Genomic DNA, 26,084 nt, shown 5'->3' with positions numbered 1-26,084 from the left:
GGCTCAGGCCTGCCATACACTGCGCTCTCTTAGTCACACTTTAACTAGCCTGGACATCTGTAATTTGGCTTCCATCACCTTCTGGACTGACTGATGTGTTTCAGATCAGAAAAGCTGCTTATGTCTGCTCACAGACATTATGGGAGGTTGAGCTGGCATGTTCTGTCTCCTCTCACCACGACCAAGGACCAGTGCAAGGTTCCTGAGCCCAGGGCTTGCCCAAAGCATGTAGTGATGTAGACACCCTTTTCCCACTTCCAGTCCATGGAAAATTCCAGCAGCAAGAATATCTGCTTTTTAACTATGCCATGACTTTGGAGATGGTTGAACCAAACTCTTCCTGGTATTCACTGGCCAACATACACATCCTCACCAACCAATCCAGTTCAAGCTTTTATATTTTATCAACTAAACACCTTTCTCTACACTGTCACACACACTAAATACTCTTGGACTCCCATAATTTTGCTTCTCAGTGTTCCTAACTCTTCCATTTGTGTACTAGGGTCCTTTCATCAATAGAGTTTCAACCTAATGGAAAATTCCATGATGGGAACACATATAATTTTCTATTTTTTTACACTGAGAAGTGAAATTCTAAACAACAGTCACATTAAGGTCTCATTAGGACAGTTGAAAAAATGAATAGATATAGTTTAATAGTTTAATAGATTATGGTAAAGATAACTTCAAAGAAACCTTACAAATACTGTTTTTAAATCAAATGTAGTTAAGCCTTCTTTGTCATAATTTTATATAAGTAAAAAATGAATAGTATGTATGGAAATACAAAGATAGACAAACAGATAGAGATAAAGATATGGGAATTTACCCCTTCAACTTCAATATCGTATTAAAATATTTACAGCATATCGAAGCATCTTTCATTTAAAGCCTTTTAAAAAATCCCTAATGATTTCACTATCCTTGTTCTGAACTTAAGGAAGTACCTTGGATGTGGCTCCTTGCAGTGAGTACCTTGCACACAAGTTCTGCAGCAAGAGTAGCTGTTCCTCCCTCCTCCCATTTGAACACCTTATATTTTTAGACAGAACTACTTCTTGAAAGGGATTGAGGACAGCCAGCCAGGGCTGTAAGTTCTGTCAGACAGGCTAAACACAGACAGACAACAATGTCCAGAGAAAAAAAATCAAGGTCTAAGCAATCTAATTGTGTCTACATTACGTACCAAAAACTTACCAAGGTGCCATCATTGAGGTAGTCCAGTATACCCAGGTTGGTAGATGTTATTAAGCTGTGTTTTGTTCTGGAGTCGGTCCAGGAAAGCATTATTTACCCTTAAAGTACAATAAAAAATTAATAATGACTGAAGGCAGCTGAGAAGTTCACGAACTATTGAAATTTAACATTCTGTGAGTGGCTTTCCCTTCCCATCTGTTCAATGCCCATCTTCCCGTATTTTTCAAGCCTGAGCTGCATAATCATGGATGGGCATGAGATCAGGTGGATTTAATTTTCAATTCACCATCCTTATCCTGGGATCAGCCTGTTGTGATTAAAAGGCACACCTCAGCTGCTGTGTATAATGCACCAAAATTCTCCATAGAAAGATGACCTGTGTACCACCACCCACCTTTTTAGGCAGGCTACCTACTTTGACAATTCCCTTTAGGTAATTTTTCAGCCTTCAGTGCACAAGGAAAGTTTATAGAAGTACTGATTTCCTAATAAAAAGCAGAAAACCCTACTTAAGCTTATTACTAATAGAGAGAAGTTATGTAGCCGACAACTTTCTTTACCATCCAGCTCTGAAATTCTAGCATTTTCCTGCACTGCTCTATCAATCTGGAAAGCATGGACAAGCACAGACAGTTTTCCTCAATCTGTTTTAAATATTTTCACATTGGGATTGTTCATCATGGAAAAGAGAAGCCTGTGGAGTGAGCTTACAGCAGCCTTTCAGTACCTAAAGTGAGCTACAAGAGAGACGGAGGGACTTTTTACAAGGGCATGTGATAAGGGGCAAGACTGAAAGGGGGTAGATTTAGATTGGACATTAGCAAGAAATTCTTCACTATGAGGGTTCTGAGGCACTGGCACAGGCTGGCCAGAGAAGCTGTGGATCCCTGGAAGTGTTCCAGGCCAGGTTGGATGGGGTTTTGAGCAACCTGGTCTAGTGGAAGTTGTCTTCCATGTCCGGGAGGTTGGAACTAGATGACTTTTAAGGTCCATTCCAACTCAAATAATTCTGTAATTCTTTGGAAAACTGTTTCTTTTCCCCTTTGATTACTGCTTAGGACCGATACACATGCTTAGACACGACTGTTGTTTTAATGTTTTGCAATGATATTGGTAAGAAAGAGATAAAAAGCAAAATGCTGTGTTATTTCTGTCTAGGGATATGAGATGGACTGAATTAAAAATCCTTCATTAACTTCTATGGGTAATTATTTTGATGTCTTTGCTAGAGAAAAAAAAGAAATGAAGCAGTCTGAAGAGTGGTTGTCTACAGAAGACTTTTTTTTATATTTACATAATGATTAAAAAAAAAAAAGAAACAAATGGTGTTGAGCCTGAGCATCGTTTCTTTTTACCAGCAGAAAACAAAGCTGAGAATAAAGCTGTGGTTCAAGATAATGAAAAGTCAGTTAAGTGGCAGAATTGGAAGATGAGAACTGTTGAGCACAGAGAGGTCACAGCAGTGGGGCACAGCCTGGGGGTGCAAAGAAATGCAGCTGCAGAAGGTGTTGCTGCACTGCAGGTTCCATCTGAATTGATACCAAATCCCAGGGGTTTTTTTCCTCTGTCTGCTAACCTCAGAGACAGTCAACCCCAAGATGCAGTATGGACAAAGTAGACCATTCTAAAATAAATAAAAATATTGATATAAAATAAAAATATATAAATACCTAGGTTCACATACAGATACACAGATGAACTGTGTCCCAGCTGAAGCTACTGTATTAGTACTCACCCATGAAACTATTTATAGTTTCTACCTTCTGCTGTATCCTATGCTGATAGGATAAATAAAGTGAGAACTGGGTCATACAGCATACAGCGAGCAGTTCTAATGATGGATATTAGTACTCATTTGAAGGCAAGGCTAAACCGGAGATGAGGTCAGGGATCCACATTGCAATAGTCTTCTAAAGCATGAATGCCTTCAATCTTGAGAACATTTCCAGGTGGGAATTCAATTTGAGTGTATTCTGCATGTTTTGCATCATACCTCCTCTGTTCATTTTTAAGTGCTCTTGTCCTGGTTTCCTCTTCCTGCTTTTGTTTAAATTCCATTAATTCAGTCTGGCAATGATAAAAGTGAAAAACAACCAAATAAACAAACAAACTAACTTACTTTTATTTAACATACTTATGCTGCAAACCCTATTAATTCCAGATGATGTTAACCTCAGTTAGAGTCAGAACTTCTCTCCGTATCATTTCACTTATGTGACAGCACTATGTTAAAACCTGGGCCAGTTCTCTTCAGCACATTGATGATGTTTTTTGTTTGAACCTTAAAAAGTGGGAAGTTACATGACTCAGACATTTACAGTCTTACATTTAAGGGGTATGCCAGACACGGGTCTGCTTCCCCTTGTCCCAAAACACAGATCTGAATTTCCCAGTGGGTCCAAGGGGGACAACAGCCAAATTCAGGAGCAGATACAGCTGTCACACCCACAGGTAAGAAGGACACATGCCCTTTGCCTCCTGCCTCTACAAGGTGCAAGCAGAAGGTGAGATCTGGGGTATGTGATGTGGTGTGTCACCTCCAGCTCGCTGGGGCTCTCTTCAGGGTGAGAAGGGAAAATGGTACTTGTTGAAATGGTGGGATGGAAACATGTACAAGCTTCCAGCATTGCAGCAGACTACTAGCCTTACGTAGTATTAAGGTATATAAACAATGTCAAAGGGAATTCTTTTCCTAGGAGAGTTTGCTTATACAAGTTCAGCTAGAACTGTGAAGAAAACACAGTTGGTATGACTCTAGTCTGTATGTGTGCTTGTTTGTCCAGCTCCTTCTGCCTGCAACACACCCAGGAAGCTGCAGATCTTTCTGCAAAGGAGACTTGGCTTGCAGGGCAAGGGGGAAGGCATAGGAATCAACCCATCTTTCATATTTTCCATAGCAACTGCACAGAGTAGGAATAGAAACGAACATAAAATGATGTGGTAAGATAAAAGCTTCAAAAACTGAATGGAACCACAAATTTATTTTTTTTTAAATCAATTTAAGCGGAACATTAAGTAAAAAGTATGCAATAAATGTATGGAGAAAATCAATAACTGAGAATGTGTTGTGTATCAATATTTGTCTAACTCTAAAAGAAGAAACAGGATTAAGAAATAAAAAAGCCAACCTCAATTTTCACTATTTTAAATAACTATTCAACCTGAAAATTAAAACTCAGTATCTGACTTTCCAATATGCCGACTCCTCTCTTGGAGTAATGTTCTGAAATATATTGTGTGTATACTATGCAGTGTTCAAAGTGTACTGAAAATTTCTAAATCAAGCAATACAAACTAAAACCTGTTCTGAAGAAAAAAAAGGGAGCTGACAATACCTACATGTTTTATAGCTACACTGTGCTAGGAGGTACACACAAGATAGAATGCACTAGAATTACTTTAATAAATATTAGTCTGGAGTAGAAACGAGCCAACATATAGCTGAGGGACAGTTACTGGAGCCCTTAAAATACATACTATTTACAATAGGTTTGTAAGTAATGCAATACTCTGTACAATAGGTAGCAGAAACTATGAAGGCAAGGAGTCCTTGCAACCACATAGCAAACAAGAGCAGCCTTAGAAGCAGCCAACACCTCCTCAGTAACCCATGGAACTTGATGAAGAATCCACAGCTCTACACAAGTCCCCTAAACCAAACCTGTGAATTAAGGGCGTGCTAATTTACATCTGTAGTAATTTTCTCTTTGGAAGGATCCATGTACAGACTACCACAGGAACAGGTGAACTTTACACCCACCCAGGCTGGCTTTCAAAGATTTTTGCTCTGTATAGATTCGGGGAATGAGCATACACCTGATGGGATAGCAATTAAGAGACTCCCTTTTCCCCCACCTTTTTTCCCAATATCATAATTATTAGAATGCCATTAAATAAGGACACATTCCCAACATGTAAAGAAAGAGGGGATGAGTAAGTTCTCCAGCTCTAGAAAAAACTGAGTGCATGGAATTTATTGCGCTAAAGTTCTCCCACTGCAGAAGCAACATTAACTTGGATGTTAGCAACAGCAGAGGCACAGCAAATGGCTCACACTTGCTCACATGTTTTCAAATTATTTGCTAGATTTTCAAGTGCTGCCCTCCCTGTACATTCACAGTCAGACCTGGAGCCTGACTCCAGGTTCAGACAGGTAACTTTGCACAGTGCCATCACCTTTGGTAGATGAACTTTATGTGGCTATGGTACCCAAATCTGCACCAGAGGAACTAACTGTTTCAGGCAATGCATGGTGCATATGCAGAATGTGGAGTTCAAAGTTGCAGTTATGGAACGCCTGCTTTTTAGACAATTCAAAACTCTTTATAGTTAGGTGGTCAGCAAGGGCACAGAGAGGCATATTATAATTAAAAGCAAGTCTGAGCATTTCCACATCCCCATTTGAAAAAGCAGGGCCCATGGCCTTCAATTCTCTAGAAAGAGAAAATTCAGAGAGATCATCCTTAATTTCTCAGTAGGACGACTTCCGCCTGCAAGAGAGTAAAGTGGTTTCCTCAGCCTATAAAATCAGTTGCCATGGTCAAAAAAACCCTCTGCACAATTATTCAAGTGGAGAGGTGAAAAGGAGCTCATTTTCCAGATGCAAGCAGCCTTGAACTCTGAAGATAATTGTCCTGTCTCTGTTCAAATTTTACAGCTTGACTCATCTCTCTCACAATATTTGAAAAGAGTGACTGAATCACTTTTGCTAAAGAGAAGCTCTGTGCATAGGCTACAAGTAATCAATGTATTTAATTGGTTTCACAGCATGCAAAAATGATACAATATGCAAACTGTTAATGTATAATTACCTTCCTCTGTTGTTCTTGCTTCATTTCCTCTAATCGTCTGTTTTCATCCTCTCGAAGAGCTTGCTTATAAGCATGGCTTCTTTTCTATTGTTCAGCAGAAAATAAAAATATATTGGTGTGGTGAGAGTGGGGCCAAACTCCCAAACCTTATTCTCAAATTGTTATGTGGGTAATTAACAAACACAAGTGTTGAATGATTCCAGTTACTTAAGAAACAGATTAGTCTCAAGACTAGAATTTAAACAAGAAGTGGCCTAAAGCCTCTCAGTCATTTGGTTTAGCTGAGTGTCCACCTGCACATCACACCCAGGTGGTCACAGCAAGTGTTATTCTTCATCCCAGTGACAACCATAAAGATATCCTGAGCAGTCAGAAAACACAGTTGGGATATATGTTAGTGAGATGGGGTATTCTGGGAAGAAAGAAAAGTAATGAAAATATTAACAAGACAAAAAAGCAGAATGGAGACCTTGTAACAGAGGGGAACACAGGACTTTTTGAGGAGGTAAGGCAACAGGAGAGATCAAACCTGCTATTATTTGGAAGTCATCAAGAAAATTGAGAATCTGGACTTCACATCTTGAATAATGTAATAACTTTGCAATAGATTTTCATTACAATAACGAGCCCTGATCTTTCGCAAGTTGTAATTCTTTGCAAAAAGCCAACCTACAATTAGGGTCTTAGAGGATCCTTAGGATATTATACACTGGAACTTCTACAGTAAGGTCTTTGAGCAGGGACATAGTGTAGCACACTAAAAAATGATATAATTTAATACAAGAACTGTGCGAGTTTGACTTTAGTGAGGAATTTGTTACAGGTCTACAGAATTTTCCCAAAACTTGATATAGGCATGCAGAATGACACCATTAAAACAACAGGCACATAATTTGCTAAAAAGACAGAATAGAGTGGGCAATTATTAATAGCTCAATTTTGAGCTGGGAGAAGTTGCTATATGTGTCCAGGGAGACTCATTCTGGGTCCGATATTGTTCATTACTCTCCATAATGGCTTGGAAAATTGTATGGAGAGTATGTTAATCAAGTTGGAAGACAATAAAAATCTACACAGGATTGGTCACACTTTGACAGACAGGATTAAAATTAATTATGAGCTTGATTAAATAAGCAGCCCCAAAAAGTCATCAATGACAGAGTCACTCAAAAGAAAAGTCAAATTTGTTCATGGACGTGAAGTAACATTTGGCAATGATAGTTGAGCTAGGTGTGCTAAATTAACTAATTCAGTATCCAAGAAATTATGTGAAAGGAAAAAAAAAACTTTGATCTGCATCGCATTGTCTCAGAGTGTTTTCAGGACAAGATTTTCAAATTTTAAAAAATCACCTATGTGTATGCATATTCCCCCTTTGAGCATGCATAGTAGGCATGTCCTGAGCTTATCACACTTCACTATTTCAAGCACATGGAAACTGAACCTTTTAATTACTCCAGACAAAGGACATATTCAAGGTAATATCCAAAACTTTGTCCTAGTTTTCCTATTGGTTTAGCATTTTGGTTCTATGCCAAGTTTATTTAGATAAGAACCCACTGGTTCTGTGCCTTAGATTCGTGGCTCAGAGGCTGTGTCTATGCCTATAGACTGGACCTCATCCAAGCTGGTTGGGAAGACTTTGCTAACTGTATTGCTGCGTTACAAACAAGTGATTATTCAATTCACAAAGCTACAGAAATGCAGCCACACAAAAGACAATGTCAGCTAGTACTAAAGAACAGTACACATAAATGAGTTATTTTATCTGCTTGGACACTAGCAGAGTGAAAGATGAACTACGGGATGTAACAACTTTTTGAGAAGCCTGTCATAACATGGAATGAGAAAGCCACACAAAGGTAGGTGAAGCAGAAGACCAAGGCTAAAAGTAGGATGTGTACAACTGAAATAGTTCAGTATTCCTTCAGCCATCCACCCACTTCTGTATGGATATGAAGGTAGCACACTAAAATGCTGAAATCCAAGTCAGTCATGGGGACAAGCTCACTTGCCTTCACCGTTCAGTGCTCACATTGTACAAAGGCTGCAGAGCCAGGCCTTCCCTACCAAAGAGCAAACTTCCCACTGTTGGGAGTGTTAGATGCTTCAAGAGGGAGGTAGAAGTGGTTTCAAGACATCTTTTCTCCCTTTCCATATCCCTTCATTTTGGTTGCTCATCCAGGACTGCAAAATACAGTCTGAAAGCCACTCTCCTGCAATTGACCTTCTGTCCAGCAGTGCTGGGCAGAAATTGGCACTTTCTAGCTATATATCTGCCCACATTTGCTAAAATGTCTTCAGGGTTTTCAGAGATACAAGATATCCTGAAGAATTAAAGGGGAAAGGAACCTATTTTCAATATCACCTTCCCTTTTCATGCCATGAAAACCAGGAAGAGATACTAGAGGCAAGACAGATGTATCATATACCCTGTTGGCAGCAATTTCTATAAAGGAAGGATTTTTTTTCCCCATTTCCAAGGTATCTGAGGAAATATAGAGGCAAATCTTCTCTTCCTGTTACCCAACAGTTGGTGCTCAAGGCTGTGTACAAGAGAGGACTGCCCAGATCAGATACTTCCAAACTTCTGCTGAGTCACATCCAATGTTAATTTCTGTTTATTTGGCTCCCTGTTTTCTGTCCTTCCCCAATTACAAACCTCCCTCCAGGAGAAATACTTCTCTCTCAGGGTTAATACTCCTCACTGAAACTTTTTACGTTAGTAGGAAAGCTTGGTTTAGACATGAAGAGACTAATTGTATGTGAAAAAGGCTCTTAGAGTCAATTGGAATAATGAAATTAAAGCAATACTTTATCTATTTCCTAATTACACTGATGCTTACCAGACTAGTTCAAACTGGGATAAAGACCCCAAGCAGTGCATGGAATCACTTTTAGGATGCAATGAGAAACAAGCTTCTCTTTTGACTGGATTTTTAATGCAGTAAAGCATCTGCTGGCATTAACTAATTGAGATTTCATAAAAGCTTACCCCCAGTGGATGGGTACAGGGCATACTTAAGATTCTCATCTAACCTTAGAATATAAATCTATTTCTCATTTATCAGAAAGAGATCTGTGAACAGCCCTCTACTATGTAGAATTCCCTGCCAGTGTGGAAGAGATAAGGTAGGAAGTCTCATTCACCCAGAAAGACTCCTTGGTGCTCACTGAGTTATGTCTCAGCAATTAAGCTCAGTTAGGATATTCTAACACTACACTATTGACAGCACCTGGAAAGCTGATAGAAAATACAGCACACACTATGGTTTTGCTTACCCATGCTGTAGATTCTGGGCCAGGATTAGCAATCTGATAGGAATCACTCTTTGGCAAACCCACGTCCAATCTGTTCAGTAATTCATTGGTTTTGCTATGAAGAAATTCAATCCAAATAGAATTGTTAGTGCCTCCATAAAAATAAACACAGCTTTTTATTCTACCCTTGGAATCTAGCCTAGACATTTTATCATGTGTCTGCTGAAAAACATCACAGGTAGGAAAAAAAAAGGGTTATGGAAACAGACAAATAGGACAGAGGATACAGATCCCATTCTGTGGATAAGACATTTGCTGGAATGATTTTTTAAGCAAACAGTTATGGTCATTTGCATATTTGGGGTGTACAGTGGCTATGCTTTCCTCATTGTAAAGCTCCTATAAAACAGACTCACATACCACTGGACTTCACGAGGATGCAACTGCTTCACTGAATTGTTGCAAATCCTTCTACCAGATCTATAAATCTCAGCTAAGTACATTAAAATATTATTTTCACAAATTTTCCTTCACAGTTAATACAATGCAGCCTTACAACAGATTACTTTCTCAAGCAGAAAGGCTTTCAAGCATTTCGTACCATAGAAAAAAAAATGCTTGTCTTTAGTTAATGCACAACACTTTTCTTTCTTATTCTGGCAAGGGTAATTTTCTTTTTCCAGCTTCATGACTAACAAACCCAGAATTTTAAAGTAGCATCACTTTGCTCACAGTTTCGACCAAGTACAATTAAACTGGGTCACAAACAAAACCAAAGAATGGGAGTTTGTGTGCTCTGGTGAGGAATCAGTTTCTTAACCTGCACTCCCAGGCACGTATATTGAAGACTTTTCTCACTCAAAGAACATAGTTAGAGGAAAGAGGCAATTTTATTTCTGTGTACAGCTTTGGGAAACGTGAAAGCACTGAAGTGAGAGCAGAAAGAGTGCTTCAAGAGATACTGAACTCAAAGATTTACTCTTCTCACAGGGCAGCTCTGTGTGGGAGAAGATGCCACTACAAAGACTTAAACAAGAAAAAAGCCTTGGCTGCTGAAGAGTGATTCTGATTAACAGCTGAAACAGACCAAGTGTGTTTTTGTATTTCACTCCATGATCTAAAACTGAGAGTAAATCATTTATTGGTAAAGTGTCCTACTGGACAGTAAAGAGTGATATATTGGGAAGTTGGGAAAAAGAACAAGAATCCACAAGTTCTTCTCTGCTACTCTACACAATACAAAACCATGTTACAACTTCAGGTACAAAGTACTTGCTTAAATTCTAGCAAGTCAGGCTTTTAGAGTCTCACCATTCCCAGTTCACTTCCCTTTCCTCCATTACCTAGGTAGTTCACAGACCTCAGACAATATTGGCACAAGAACTGGAAAAATTCAGATGAAACACTGTTTGTCCTGATCTACAAAGTACCTGTATATAAAGGTTGAACTAATTAATAGTCTTCTTATACAAGTGTTAAGCACTCAAATTTTTTCAAAGATGAGTTATTAAGAGGTAAGATTGCACAGAAATTTTTGGGAACACGTGGATTTAAATTGCAGGTTCTGTGTTTCTCTTCCCTTGCTGAAACTGATCAAATAACAATTTATTTCTATACCAGGAAGGCCAAGAACTCCTACAAAAAAATCTAGAGTATATTTGAGAAGGCTGAAACTCTGCGAAAAAATACGTAGCAACTTGGTGCTATACCTAGATGCCCTAATTTCTTATCAATGACAAGAGAATGACATGCAAAATGTGTAATTTCTCATTATTTGAATAAAAATGTGGTGGAGGTCATTGAATTTCCCAGATCAGTACACTGATAGGTGAAAAGCTTACTCACTTTTAGTATTAGAAAAGACAATTACAAGAGTGGAAGCAAATAAAGTTCTTCAGCAAGACTGTGCAATGCCTTTAAACAGAGAAACACCTGACTTCACTATATTAAATAATACAATAATGAAGTGTTCCTATCACAAGAAAGGAACTCAGACTTCTGAGTTTTCTGAGGAAAGACAAGTCAGGTCTTATATATGTTAATCTGTTTTGTGTCATCTCTATGGAAACCCAGCAATGCACCCAGGGTTGTCAGATAATGCCTAAATGGTATTTTTCATAATGCTAAACCTGCAGTCATAACAATGCAGAGCATAGCTTAAACCAGGCTGCACAGAATGAGAGAATTCAGGGAGATGACTGCTCAATTAAGGTTCTGGAAAGTAGTATCTCCAGAAGGAAACCAGAATATCAGTACAGAGGCAGACAGTTGGAGCAACATCTCATTCACTTGCTGAAACTTCAAGGACTAATAAAAATGCTAAAATTAGTAACTTAGTAACATTAAACTTAGTAACATTAAGGAAAGAAGAGTAAGAGATGAAGAAATTGATTTGAATACAGCAGAATCCTGATACCCTTCACACAGCTAGGCAAAAGGAGATACGAGATCCAGACCAACCAAGAAGGCACTCTCCTAATGGGCTGCTAGCCTGAGTTCTGACTACTCCAAAGCATCAGTCTGAAGAGAAGAGAAGAGAACCACTGATGCTCTGGTTAAGCTGGAGTATCTTATGAGGGTATTTTGGCTTGGTAGCCCAGTCTCCCATTACACCATTGGGAAAAAACCTTTTGCTCTGCTAATTAAAACAGCTTCCTCCCATTCTGGTGTGTTTAATAGCACCAAGCACTACTCTTAGCATTGGAACTCAACATCTATAGCGCAGTAACTATTTCTAGAATAGTTTTGACCTGTCCCAAACAGCACTTTCACAAGTAACTCCTGGCTTCTGTCCAGGAATGAATATCAACCACATTCTCCCAACAGGCATTTTAGATGCTACCACACCATTTTGGGAGGTAAAAAAGTTATCTATCAATGGAAGAGGGCACTCTCAGGCCTGTTGGCCTCAGAAGTGACAGTGATTGACAGTGTTTAATTTCTCAGTACAGATGCAGAGGTGGGGGAGTGAAGCACAATACTGGAATTGGAGTCTGAAAAACTCTTAAGAGCCATCATGGGAAAATATTAACTCTGCTGCCAGGATCACAGAGAAATGTGCTAGAAGGGGCTGGTGCATGACAGTGGAAATCAGTCCATGTTGGAGATAGTCTCTGTGGGGCCTCGGGTATATGGCTTTACATTCTAAAGCTACTCTCCAGGCAGAGCGTTTTTTTAAAAGTTGCTATGCAAGACCATTTATTTGAAGTTCAACAAGTATGTGTAAAGTGCAGAACCATGAATTTGCTAGGTGTTCCACTGATAATGGTGTCATTCAGGCAACCTGCACTCACAAGCTACTTGTGAGCCCACATGCATTTCTTTCTGTTTGTGACTAAATGCTGCCCACATTCCCAGTAGGGTCAGAGGAGGAGATGGTTATAAAAGCCAGAGTGAGCCAAGGTTCCTCTGGCCTGTGCAGGAGTTCACATGCTCCAACAGGATCACCAGCCCTGACAGCTGAGAAGCAGAAAGGTCCACAGTTGAGTCTAGAATGCAACTGCAAAAGATCTGAAGACCCAGAATGATCTCATTGCAAGATCCAAGGTCTAAAATCCTTTGCAGAGTAAGGTCTTCAGTTTAGTGTGTCATTTGCTTTTAACTACTGTCACATCTACAAGGATAACAAGTCTTGAAATTCATCCCTAGGGACATGAATGAGGACATGGACTCAGAACCCAGCATTTTCTTTAATCCAGGAGTTGCACAGTGCCACTTGCTAAGCTTTTAATTTGAGACTGTGTTCCTCTCAGAACAGAGAGAAAATAATTTTTCTGCCTGCAAATAAAGTCCCCAGCTTTAAGTCTGTTTTATACACTTACATTAAAAATGCATTAATTAAAAAAGCCTTCTTGTAATCTTTTAGTTCCTCCCAATGGAACCAGTGGCATTTAATTCTTTTGCTTTAATTGATGGATATTGAAATGCCAGTATACCAAAAAATACACTGGCTTTTATGCCAGTACATTTGGATTAAAAAAAAAAGGCAGCACAATATCTCTGCATTTATCATAAATATATTTATTTCTCTTGACAATTTTTAAAATATAATAGCCAATTCTTACTACTACTGAAAACAAGACAGTTCATGAACTTCTTGTTTTCTCAAGCTATAGGATCTCCACCATTACAATTCTGCTCTAATGAACGTCCACAGGTATGCTAAAAGTCATTCAAAGACAGTAATAAAAATCAAAATAAAGAACCCCAAAGCAGTTAAAACATTATAGTCATTGCAAACACGAGACAACTTGAGTAGTCACTAAGACCACAGAAAAAGCATTAATGCTTCTTTAGTGAGTGACAAGGACTCATCAGCTTCCAAACTAATTGCCAGTAAGCAATGCTAAAGTGATGTTTCACCATTTTCTTCCAATTCAGCTAGAAAACTAAGAACCATGCATAATACATATATAATGTTAGTTTCACACATCTACCCAGAAGTTTCATAATAATTTTAAAAAGCAGCAGGACTCACCCTCTCAGAAAAGAAAACAATCCAACAACACAAAAACTCAACCCTAAATTTCATTCAAGACACCTTTTTGCAGTACCAGCAAGTATACCTACAACTTTTCCCCACTCCAAAACACTTAATTGGCTAAGCATAACAACTTCCACAATTTTTGCAGAAATTAAGATCAATTGCATAACCCTACAAAGGCCTACCCAGAAGAAATGCTGCCCCTCATTTCAGTAAGGTCCATGGTGGGTGTGTTTTCATTGATGCCCTTGCTCCTTCCTCAGTGAGAGCTCTGCCTTGTGCATTGCCTTGTGCGTCTTGGTCAAGAATTTGCTGTGACCCACAAGGTAGGCTGGCTGGTACTGACTTAACAAAATTAAATATTAAAATAGAAGAAGCTTTCCAACACTTTCTTGGTTGGAAGATGGAGAAAGAGACTCCAAAAGGAGGTGTAGATGGGACTTTCACTACTGAATATAATTTGGTAAAGTGGGAATAATGCTGGGGGGCCAATAATACTGTTTGTGAAAATAATCCCACCAAGGATACTTGGCTTTTGCTAATACACAGCGACACATGCTTCCTCTCACATCCCCTCCTCTTTGAAGAGATGTACCACAACCAGTTTACTCAGTTTAAATAAATTCAGAAGGTTACAAGCCACTGCCATTTTCCCCACAGCTGGACTATGACAAGAGCCAAGGTAGTAAAAACAGCTCTGGGGGGGACTTATCTTTTGCTGGAGGCTATATGGTAAAAATTACATGAAATTATTAACATATCAAGTACATGTATGATGTTGATGGCACTTCTGCGATGCCCTTTACTGTGAGGCAAGGCCATTCTCTGGATATTTAGTCCACCTGCTTTCCAAGAGAAATCCTCCCAGTAGCAACATACCAAGCTTAATACAGTATTCACAGACTTCACCAGCAGTAAAACAAGATCATAGTACAGACAACTTGGACAAACCTAATGATAGCTATCAAACATCGCTATCTTCAGTTAGGAGGATTTCTTGTCTGCAAGTTCTTGAGCATCTGTTCCTGAGTTTTAGGGTAAGAAAAAAATGTGGCACCAGTTCATCTTAGGTATAAGGCTTCAAGAAAGTATTGAAATAAGTTGTTTAAAGAAAAATAAAAAGCAACTTTCTCAGCAGAATTATTTTCATCATCTACTACCAACACTCAAAACTAATCTATCCTCTCAACCCACCTGTTTTTTTTTGTTTCCCTGACTGGATGAAATAACTCAGCTCAGCTATTCATTCCTGCCACCAAGTAATCCAGTATTCCTGGATGTTATTTTAGATGTAAGCTTAATTTTTTATCTGAAGTAATAAGCATAAATCCAGTTTTAAGGAAAATGCAGTTTTGTATAAGTCTATTGCATTCCATTCTGCGTGCTCCATCTGCATGTGCAATCTGCTTCTATATTTTCAGCCAGCTTGCATGGGCAGATTAATGCGCACAATTAGAAAGCAACCTCACAGGCATTCAATAAACTGCTTTCATTATTACACTCAAGAGAGTCCCTTTGGATGTCTATAAAAGCCTAGTTTTCTGCCTGTTAGCTAAATAATTGACAACGCTTAAAATAATCAGGAGCAAATGAACAAAACTAAGACAATTGTGGTGAAAAGAAGCAAACAAAGGATTCTCAAGGCTGCAAATGCCTTTTGTGCGGGCCCTCTTTCATTCTCTTTAGCAACCTGTATTAAAAGTCTGGTCAGGTTTACACTTGCACTTCTGTGGGGAAAATTTGTTGCCAGCCTGCTGTTTGAACCACACATCATAAGGGACTGAAAACTGGCAAGGACACTAGCATTTATCCTGTAAAAATTGATAAATAAATAAAAATTGTGTTTTGATTCAGGTTTTATTCTCCTGCATTTTATGACTTTTGAGAAAACTGCTTTGGCAGGCAAGCGTATATCAGCTTGGTTTGGTGAACCTCCTGCACTGTGTTTGGAATATGCACTCAGAGACACTCTGGCAAATTCTGTTTCCAGCTCCAAATTCTGAGCAGAATATATTGCGTGTGCACATGTACCCGAGTGCAGCAGTGCCAGGAATTTTTACAGGAATACAACCTTCACAAAAACAGAGGCATGAATATGTAGCAAAGGGAAAGATGAAGTGACACAACAGTCATCACGTACTATTAGAAAGTAACCCTATTTTTAAGACTGCTTTTTCCATTGCATGAAAAGGTAGATGGCTATTAGAAAAACAGTGGACCCCATCCAACACTATAATTTCTGGAAAGTCAAATACAAATATAATAAAAGCATCTAACTAGATATCTGGGCTAAAACTGCATCGTAAGGCGCCCTACAGTTCAGACACAGATTCACACAGCCTGCACAGCAAGCCTCTGAAAACAGCCAATCATGACATATTCTCATATTTTCTCATATATCCTCATTACTGTTTAAATGACACCTGTGGTGTACTAACTGAAGAGGGATGTCCTGTAAAGTCCTGTTTCCCTTTGGAAAGATGAGCACACAGTTCTTCCCTCACATGGATTAGCAATTGCAAAGTAAGGACTAGATGAGCATCCATTACCTTTTAATGCATTCTGACAGAAACACAATCAGGCCATTCATGCAAAATGCATCCAGGATATCGTGACTCGGAAGGAAGGACTCTATTTCATGGGTAAGTAGCTTCTGGTAAAAAGTCAACACATACTGCCCATTTTCTAAATCTGGCATCTGCAGGGACAGAACCACAGCAACACTGTCACCAACAAATCCCTCATGTGCTTCTTCTCTGTTAGAACAAACTACAGTAATCTTGCTATGCAGCAACTTCTTCATCCCAGAGTCTGTTCCTCTGTCTCTTAAGGCTTTTAATACACAACTTCTTCAGGAAACACCTTGTGAGTTTTTCTGTTTTAGTCACTGAACAAAGCCTGAGTCCACTGGGGTCAGAGGAGGGGCTGATCCTAAAATCGTGAGGCTTGCAGACTTTTTCATGGCAGTCTGCACGTCTGTCTACACTACATTCTCACAAGACACAAACACATGTTCAAGCAACTGTGGCAACAGATACAGCTGACTTTCAAGGACCTGTTGTACACAAAGAAGCTAACAAGGATTTCAAGAGATAGGAAATAACTATATTCTGTAGACAGCACACAAGGTTACAGACAATCTTTCTTTTTTAGCACTCACTTCATGTTAGACCCTTTGAAAGGGGATTTCAGTGAGAAGTTCTTGTTTTTAATAATGACAAGAATTTAATCAGAAAAACTAAATTCTGGGGCAGCATCATACTTTATTGTCAGAGCATGTTAATGACCTGAGAATCTTAAGTGCCTTCCCTTATCAAATAGAAGCGGCACTTCATGCAGGAGAGCTACTGATTGGGCTGTACCCCTTGGAGGCTGATACAGCTGGAGGTGGTGATCAATTTTAAAAGGTTTCCCAGTTAATGAGACTGCTGGTAGGCATTGATCTCCTCAGGAAAATTGTGATGTTGCAGCTACAGATCTTACAGAGGAGAGACTAACAAGGGACCTTATCTTTTGAAATGGCTCTATAGGCCACGACTTTACAGAGGTCACTGCTTTATATGCAGTACATGACCTTCCTACCCCCTATTCCCAGCAAGCACAGGAGATCAAAATACCCCAACAGAGACAGTGAGGAAAGGGGCACAACCTCATATTTTTTCTCTTTGCCTCTAGACAAAGGGTCTTAGAGAAGGAAAGTAACGAGTCACTCAATTTTGCATGGTAGGTAAAAGCACATCTCTAAATACCAAGCACTTCTGTGTGAACATGTCACTAATAACCAGCAGTACTTCAGTGGAGTTGCTTCACAAAATCTGAAATGTCACACAGAAGCTTTTCATTACTCTTGGATGCTGCACTCCTTAATGCCAACGTCTCTTAGCAATGCATCCTCAACAACCTCCAGTGAAGGAATACACCCTCCCCTTCCTGTGCCCACCAGAGAATTCCTTCAGACCAGGAAAGGCACTAGTGTCCCTGTGTCTGCTGAGGAATACATTCTGTGCGGGTAGCTCAGTGTCCAGCTGCAGGCTGAGCTCTGGGGGGCTGGAGCCTGAGCCCCAGGCAAAGGGCCATGAACTGCCAACCTTTTGCATAACAAAAGGCCTGGGGACCTGTCACTTGGCCAGGGGAATGGACACTGGGAGAAACTACAGGAGACAACAATCCCCAGACTTCCCTGTACTTAGACTGCAAGGCGATAAAAGCCGTGGGGTTTCTTTGTTCAGGGTGCCTCCTTGGAAGCAGCAGCTCAAGCTGCTATTTTATTTCTTAGTTATTGCACCATGATTAAATTATTTTAAGCATCTGGACATTGCAGAGTCTTTGACTCTGCAAAGGGAAACCTGGGGTTGAACTGGTAGGAAACCTGGTTTGAACCTGGTGTGACTGTGAGAGTGGGAGGTGTGCCTGCAAAGGGGCTTCAGCCCCAGCTCAGGTGGTGTGAGAGTGACTGACAGAGTGGCTCCTGGATGGTCTGACCAGAAAGTTTCCTTAACACTGCAGCATGCGAGGGCTTTGCTTAACCTAAATTGCATTCACTGGAGGTAGGTTTCCAGCTCACTTCCTCCAGGTGAAGGATCTACAGGGCCCTCGTGGTATATGCTCAGTACATAGTACATGCAAATAATGTTCTGATAGCTAAAATCGAGCAATGGAGCTTGAGACACTCTAGTGATGAGACCATCTTTGCTTGTACCCATTCCCTGTTTTCCTGTGTTTCAGAGGGTTTGGGCCTGGTTTTGCAAAACCAAATTTACTTTTAATGGAGAAGAGCACTCAGTAGCAAAATTCATTTCACCCTAAGCAAAAAAAAAGGTATAGACAGGGAAGGTGAAGGAAGGGGAGAGATATGTGTCATTCATAACTGAATATGCCTTAAGATAAAAAATCAGATTGAATGGGAAGACAAGAACCCTGACAACCCTGAGGCAAAGCAAGGCCCATAACTGAGGACCTTGCACTGCAAAGATCTGATGTGTCTGTTGTTGATTTAGGCTCAAAGAGAATCAAAGTGTCTAGTCTGTCAGAAACAGGCGGAGATCTAAAGTTATGTCTTCAGAATTTCTGAGGAATCAAGGTGTGTGCGTGGGGGGGTGTGGGTGTGTGTAGGCATCCAGACCATGAAAAACAGCAAGCCAAACACCAATATCTAGAGACAAATACTGGCAACATATTAAGGGAAAGAGCTATGCCTAAAGCCAAATGGGAAGAAACAAAAGGAAAAATACAAGAAAAGCTGGAATCAGTGGCAAAGCACTAAAATGTCTGTGCCATAGGGAACAGTCTGGGCAAATGATGAAGGAACTGGAGCCACAGGCATGGAACAGAAGTCCTTCTTTAAAGGTTACAGAGGAGGAAAAAGCAATCAATCAGGTGAAAAATACAGGTGAGTAATTTCAGAAGCCAAAGATAAAAATGGTAGAGGTGACTAAACAGCACTGTGTGTTAATTATCTGATAGAATCAGTCTGGATCAGTTAAAAACAAATAAGTGGGGTAGAGTGAATGGGTAAGGCAGGAACTTCACTGCCAATGGAATTAATTATATCAGGACTTAGGCTGTATCTAAATCTGATATGAAAGGGATATTCTTCGGAAATAGTCCTTTACAACAGATCTCCACATTTAAGTAGGACTATGCTAAATAGAGGAAGTCCTTATTATTTACATGTGGGTTAGATGTCTTTACTAATCAAGAAAATGAATGGGTGAAGATGCAATGTAGATTCTGTTTTGATAGTCTTGGATTCATTGATTAGATATTGATTCAATGTGAGAACAAAAGCATGAAGTAATGTTATAATTCACAACTTTCCTTTCAAAAGTGTATGTTTTAGGAAGCCAAGAGAGGTCTACAGGACAAAATCTCTCACAAAAACAAGGTGTGGAGGAGGCTGGAATATTTCATGGAATCATAAAATCATTGAGGTTGGAAGGGACCTCTGGATGTTATCTTGTCCTACCCTCTGCTCAAGTGGGGCCACTTTGAGGCAGCTGCCCAGAACTTTTGAATATGTTCAAGGATGGAGAATCCACAACCTGCCTGAGTAACCTGTGCTCATGTTCAGCCACTCTCAGAGTACAAAAGTGTTCAGTAGGAATTCCCTGTGGTTCAGTTTGCCCCCATTGTCTTGAAGTCAAAAGTTTCAAGTCAAAACTTGAAAAAAATAGCAACAGAAGCCAAATCCTTCCTGGGCCCCAAATCAGGTGAAAAAACTGGAAACAAATAAGACAATATTAAATAATAAGTAAAAACCTGAACAAACAAAACTGAAGGACAAGTAGATCAGGAATCTTAGGTAATAGGTTTCAAATTTTACTTACTACTTTTGATCTTCATGAAGCATCTCTCTTCTTTGCATTTCTTCTTGTCTTTTCTTGACTTCAAGTCTCTCTGCCTAGAACATTAAAACCAGGAAAAAATAATTGAGGTTTACAAAAAAACAAAAGCAAACATCAATTATTTCAATTCCAGTATTTCAATATTTTGGTTTTTAAAATATCTATACCAGTTGGGTACAGAAGCGACCCAATCTCAAATTTAAAGGCATTCACTCATCAACATCTCCTAGTCAAGAGACCTGTTTAAATTAGAAAATGACATGGTGCTCCTAGTACCCATCTACCCAAAAGGCCTTGTGAGCCTTCACAGCCATCACAGCACTGCTGGGGGACATCTCAGGGTGCAGCTGATGCAACCTTGGTCCTTGCAAGAAGGCAGAAGACCTAAACCACTGCACCAAAGCAGATGATAGTCCTGTGGTACTGACTTCAGTGATGTGAGTATATGTAGCTCACAGACCTGACCTGCAGTAGCATTAGGTACTGGCCAGTTGAATACTTGCTAAGATAGATGAAAGTGGGAGACATTTGTACTCAGCCAGCATTCTTCTGCCTCAGATACCACACCGGGTGCAAGAGCCAACCAAATGCTTGACACATAAACTTCACTGTAAGTCTGAATACCGCACAAATGATTAAGTCGTTTAATATAAAATTGCACAAAATTTCCAATGGAAGTATCATCTAAGCTACCCAAATCCCAAATTCAAGTAGAATACAATACTAAAATAAAGCAAAAACTAGAGAACTTGCTGCAACAGCAGCAACATGCAGTTCAAGCTAAATTCCAGTGAAAAGGAAGCCAGAAAAATTTTTGTTTCAGCTCACAGGATGTAGTTAGGTCCAGTGGGAAGAGCAGTTAAAAGGCAGTTCAGTGTATGAAAAGCACAGATTAGAAGTGCCAACCTGAGATTTCAGCCTGCTATATTTTGAACTCCCACACTGCAGTTGGTGGGGGGATGCTCCAGTAAGAGCTCCCAGGAAATGATCACAACAACTCACATGTGGAGCAAAATACAGCCTTGGACTGTCACTCTGCTCATTGCCCACCCTCAAAATGAAAAAAGGTAATTGCTTGTAACCCAGCAACCAGACATTGCTCTGAACAAAGTGCCTTGGAAATTTCAGAAAATACCTTGCAGAGATGAATAGGGAGGTGTAGGTGAAAATGGCCCCTGTGGCCAGAGCCCCAAATCAGGGAGAGAACTCTGCCTGAGCAGAGGTACTGTGCAAGGACAGGGAGAACAAGTAGGGTGAAACATGTAAGGGGGTATGCGGTGTTAAGAACAGTGTTGAAACCCCCAGTTCCATAATCTTCTTCCTGTCCTGCAATAAAAAGCATTTCAGAAAAATTACAATTCTACTGGCAGTTACTCAATTACTTTGCCTTTAGCAATTTCAGGATGCGTATTTTTAATTGGATAAAGAATGACTGTCAGAAAGAGATTTGCAAAACAAGTGCAAATTTCCCCTTCGCCTGCACTGGATTAAGAAAGAAAATCCTTTCAGATGTCTGCAGATAGGAAAAGAGCCACTATGTTGTTTGATGATATTAACTGCTGGAAGGCAAAAGATTAAGAAGCTGTTATTTGGAAAAAGGCAGTAAGAAATAAACAAAAGGAAGAAGGCAAATCTCTGAATAAGATGTCCTGTTGTTCACTCATTTGACATTCAGAGACAGTGATAGCACATATGACATACTGATGCAATTAAAAATTTAACCAAACTGTAGTAAGGAGCATCACTACACAGTAGGGGAGATTTTAGAGTGTTAAGGGGATATATTGTTTGCTCCTAACCTAGACACAGATAGATGGTCTTAGGCAAAAAAAAACTCCTACTCATTTGTGCAGCTTCACAGTTTACAGGAAAAGAAAGGAAAGAGCCAGAAAATAAATCTTATGGCTTGTGTTATTGTCAAAATTGATGCTGATACCCTCGAGACACCAGCCATAGCTCCCCAGTGTTACCACAACACTGCCCAATACCACAAGCTGATGCCTTCACCTCTGAAAAAGCACTGGATGTGGGATCCAACATCATACTGCAAGGCTCCTGAAAGTGCAAAAATAAAGGATTCAAAAAGTTCCAAAAAAATCCAAAGCTTGCAGGACTTGTTGTGGTCTAGTCCCAAGCTAGTGACATCAAGAGAACAGTGATATTAACTTTGATAAATACAAACCTTCAGTATCAATCCTGTCTCCCACTAAATGAAAAAAATAAAGGAATATCCTACAGCTATTCTACCACCAGAATGGTACCTGAAGAAAACTCTAACACCTCAAAATTACTCACTTGTGGCTGGTATGACTATTTTTCACTCTGGAAGTTTACCCTAGGACACCTTCTTAAGGATGAATACAAGTGACAGGCGACAGGATGGGGACATCACCTAACTAATGACAATCTATCAGTAGACATTGCCAAAGCACTCCACATTTGGCACCATGTTCAAAAAGCCAAGAGTGGAACAGCTGCGATATTGAAGGTAAACATGTTGAAAAATGTTAGCAGAAGGTCTGTAAAGTGCCCAGTTTTAACAAATTCCTGAAAAACAGCCACTCATGCTGATTAACACAGTCAAATTAAGGAGCACACGATTTGATAAAGAATAAAACAAAATTACAGCTTATCCTAAATAAGACAGTTTCTGAAAGCTGGCAGGACTGTTTACTATTACACTGAGCCTTTTCACTTCAAATGGTTTGAATTTCTAATATTCAGTCAAGACCTAAACTATATAAGGAAAGGCTAAAGGCAGAGTAACAGCAATAGAAATTCAGTGAAAGGAAACAGAGATATCCATTGTGCTGAAGTCATCCCATTTTACATAAAACACAAATGAGAAAAGTCTAAAAAACAAGAAGCCAAGTTTTTTGAGAATTTTGACCGTCCTTTCACCCAATAGACACACAGGAAATTATGATCCACTCTGGTCAAATAGTATGATATGAGGAGTTGCACAAAAAAATACCAACTCCAGACATCTACTACCAATGAGCAAACAACAACAAAAAAATATCTCTCATGTACTTCAACACTTACTGCAGATTAAACACACATCTCAGCATCAGGGAAAAATACAGAAAAAGGGAATTCCTGACTCCAAAGTATTTCACTGAGCACTTAGATCGTTAGCTTCAAATACCCAAACTCAGGCAGCCCACAGGCACCCCATGAACAAACCCCAACAGTCCCAGGACAAACTGCCTGTCATGAAGTGCACAGGAGACCTGAGTATTTGCTCACACAAGGTGGCTCTGTGGAACACAGAATGAAGAATCTTTCCTCTCTCTGGAAGCTAGAGAGAGACAAGGTAGACGCCAAGCTGATCTTCCAGCAGCTAATAACTCCACAGTTGAAGAATGACAGAGACAGGCAGGTGGACTCGTACAGATAGCAAGGCAGACCTTCCATATTTGGGTACTGCTTTGGCAGACACACAGTTTTCACTTGTTCACAAAGATAATGGGAAAGGGGATACTGCTTTTCTCTGAAAAACCAGCATTAAAACAGCAACATAAACAGATCCTAAGTTCACAAGCAGCATTGGCTTACAGTACATCATCCTGACAATCAAGGAAGAACTGAGCTGAGTATCAGCACCCGTTCTAGTCATTGCACATTAGTCTGTAGGGCTTTGCAATTCAAGTCTGTTGGCAAAGAAGCCTTCCAGCTGTGAAAGTTCCAGGGCTCCTGCTGATAAAGCTGGCTAGCTATTATCTCCTCTCAGACTGTCACACAATTTGGTTTTTATTGAATGAATAATAACCTTAAGCAAAAGAAGGGATCGCCAGCAAGAAAAGACGGCCTGTGAACTTGCAGAAAGACATGCTCCCAGCCAATGCCCTACAGGTGCAGTTGAATACAAATCTATCACTTCAAATAAAAAGCTCATTTCCTTTGGTAAACTGAGCCCAACACTGGTTGTACAGCACCAGCAAGAACCATTTAATTCTCAGGTCTTGGGAGCCTTTCATCTGTAGACAGGGTGAGGTAGTCAAATTGACACCTTCCAGGGGCTTTTTAACATGCTCTTCTTAAACACAAGGTTGAATTTTTAATACCTAATCATCTTCCAAGAAGAAATCTTCATCAGTTCAATCACTGTCGTGGAAGACAATCTGAATAAACAAATTCAAACTAAGAGTTCACTTTCACGCACCTCTGTTTTGTTTGATTGCTTTGTGGGTATATGTTTATTTAGTCAAATTAGATAATCTGTTTGGCAAAGACGTTTGCTGCGATGTTGCATCCTCCTTCAGAAAAAATGGATACTTACAGTTTTACTGTCTACAACATCTATAAAGATTTTATATCTGTGGGACTGAAGGTAAGGAAATTAAAGAGCATGAAAACAAACCTGATACATCAATATATTTTCCAGGTGTAACTAGAAATTATAGCAGTCTTGTAACATTTTTCTTGTCTGATGCCCATGGGCAAACAACATATATTAAATAATTAATCCACTCTCTTCCACTGCTATCATCACTGCTTCTGGAACTACACATGAGATGGTAAAGCTAACAACATTTTCAGGTGATAGTATTTATTGTCCCTGTAGGCTATTGTGTATGAGCTTATGCCCAAAGTATAATACTAACCACTGAGAGACCAGGAACAGACTAACCCTTACCTAGAGGCAACTACAGTTATTTTTGTTTATGTGTGCTTGTACGCCGACCAGTATTGATGATTTTTTAATTAATTCTCAACATTCAGTTTCTGCACAGAAAATCATTTTTACTGTTGTGGAGACAAAACTTGCAAACCTGAAATCTCCCTTTCTCTCCTTATTAATGAGCACATCAGTATCATTCTCCCTCTCCTTTCATTTTTCGTTTAAATTCCATACTGCATTCTCAAGCAAGTACTACTTGGTTGCCACCAAGGAGACACAAATGAACTTTAAGAAAGGCTTGTGCAGCACAAAAGGCAGGAAGAGAATTTGCGAGAATAGCTAGAGAAAGCAAACAAATTCAAAATAATAAAAGAAAATTTGAAAGTGATCAATCATTGGTGTCAATATATGGAGAACATTAGAAGGAAAGAGTGATCAGACCTATTAGGAAGACATTAGTGTGTGCAGGCTGTAGAAGGACTGGAGGGGCAGTTCAGTTTCAGGGTGGTCTCAGCACAATGCAGGTAGACTACACTGACCTTTCCATGATTTGGAAATCTTTTCCATCCTGATGGGCTGGATTTTCTAGTATTCTTCCCATGTGCACAGGCAATTATGGATTTCTATAAGGTTTTTGTGGCAACTTCTACAGTCCAATCTTAGGGAGGGAGCTCATGCCAAAGCGAACCAGATGACCTGCACACAGCTTACTCCTGAACTTCGTGTTCTCCCTTTCTGCTAACTCTTCCAGATAGAGACTGAAAGGCTGGAGTTTTTGATAAGCCAAAGGAACACTCGAGCCCCCCAAAACCCCGGGCAGGCATCCTGCAGTCAGCTACAAAGAGTAGGAGGACTACAGCTCTTAATTCCTCAATAACATCCAGGGCTACCACTTAATTTAGTCAGCTCTATGTAGTTCAGCAAAATCAAGCATCAACACATGAACTGTTATATGGCTTTAAGTCTGCAGTAACCAGATTTACCTTTTCTCTCTGAATTGCTTTCTTTTTCAGGATTTCAGCTTCTTCAGCTGCCTTTTTTGCTTTTACATAGTCTTCTCTCTTGTGCTGTGTGACATAAATATAGGAAGTTGTTTTACATGTTTATGTATACAAGGAACACATAAGGTAACTTGACTCCTATAGTGCACATCTTTCAAATCTAAAGTGTGTTAGAGGAAAGTTTTTTTTTCCCTTAAAATAAGACACTGAATAATGCAGGCTGTGCGACAGCTACTCCAATACTGGCTTTAAGAAGCCTGAGAAATGTAGGACTGATAAATGGGCATCTATGTGAGGATTCGCACATCTGATTGATAACTTACAAGTATTTATATCTCTTGTAACAAGAACAACATTTCC

The 26,084-nt window shown here is 39.6% G+C and overlaps 1 protein-coding gene across 1 annotated transcript in view; it reads right to left on the bottom strand.

Moving 5' to 3' along the window:
* Window positions 1–1,210: 1,210 nt before the first annotated feature.
* EPSTI1 (epithelial stromal interaction 1) overlaps window positions 1,211–26,084 on the bottom strand; it is a 41,771-nt gene continuing 16,897 nt past the window's right edge. Inside the window, exons 5-10 of the mRNA XM_062514775.1 lie at window positions 25,707–25,790; window positions 20,082–20,155; window positions 9,294–9,387; window positions 6,012–6,095; window positions 3,194–3,267; window positions 1,211–1,298 (exon numbers count right to left, since the gene is read on the bottom strand). Of these exons, the coding sequence (XP_062370759.1) occupies window positions 1,211–1,298; window positions 3,194–3,267; window positions 6,012–6,095; window positions 9,294–9,387; window positions 20,082–20,155; window positions 25,707–25,790 (498 nt within the window). The remainder of the gene's footprint in view (window positions 1,299–3,193; window positions 3,268–6,011; window positions 6,096–9,293; window positions 9,388–20,081; window positions 20,156–25,706; window positions 25,791–26,084) is intronic.

Source organism: Cinclus cinclus, chromosome 2 (genome assembly GCF_963662255.1).
Source record: "Cinclus cinclus chromosome 2, bCinCin1.1, whole genome shotgun sequence".
NCBI lineage: Eukaryota > Metazoa > Chordata > Aves > Passeriformes > Cinclidae > Cinclus > Cinclus cinclus.
Note: the sequence above shows the minus strand (reverse complement) of the source record. Positions and strands in the feature narration are given on the sequence as shown.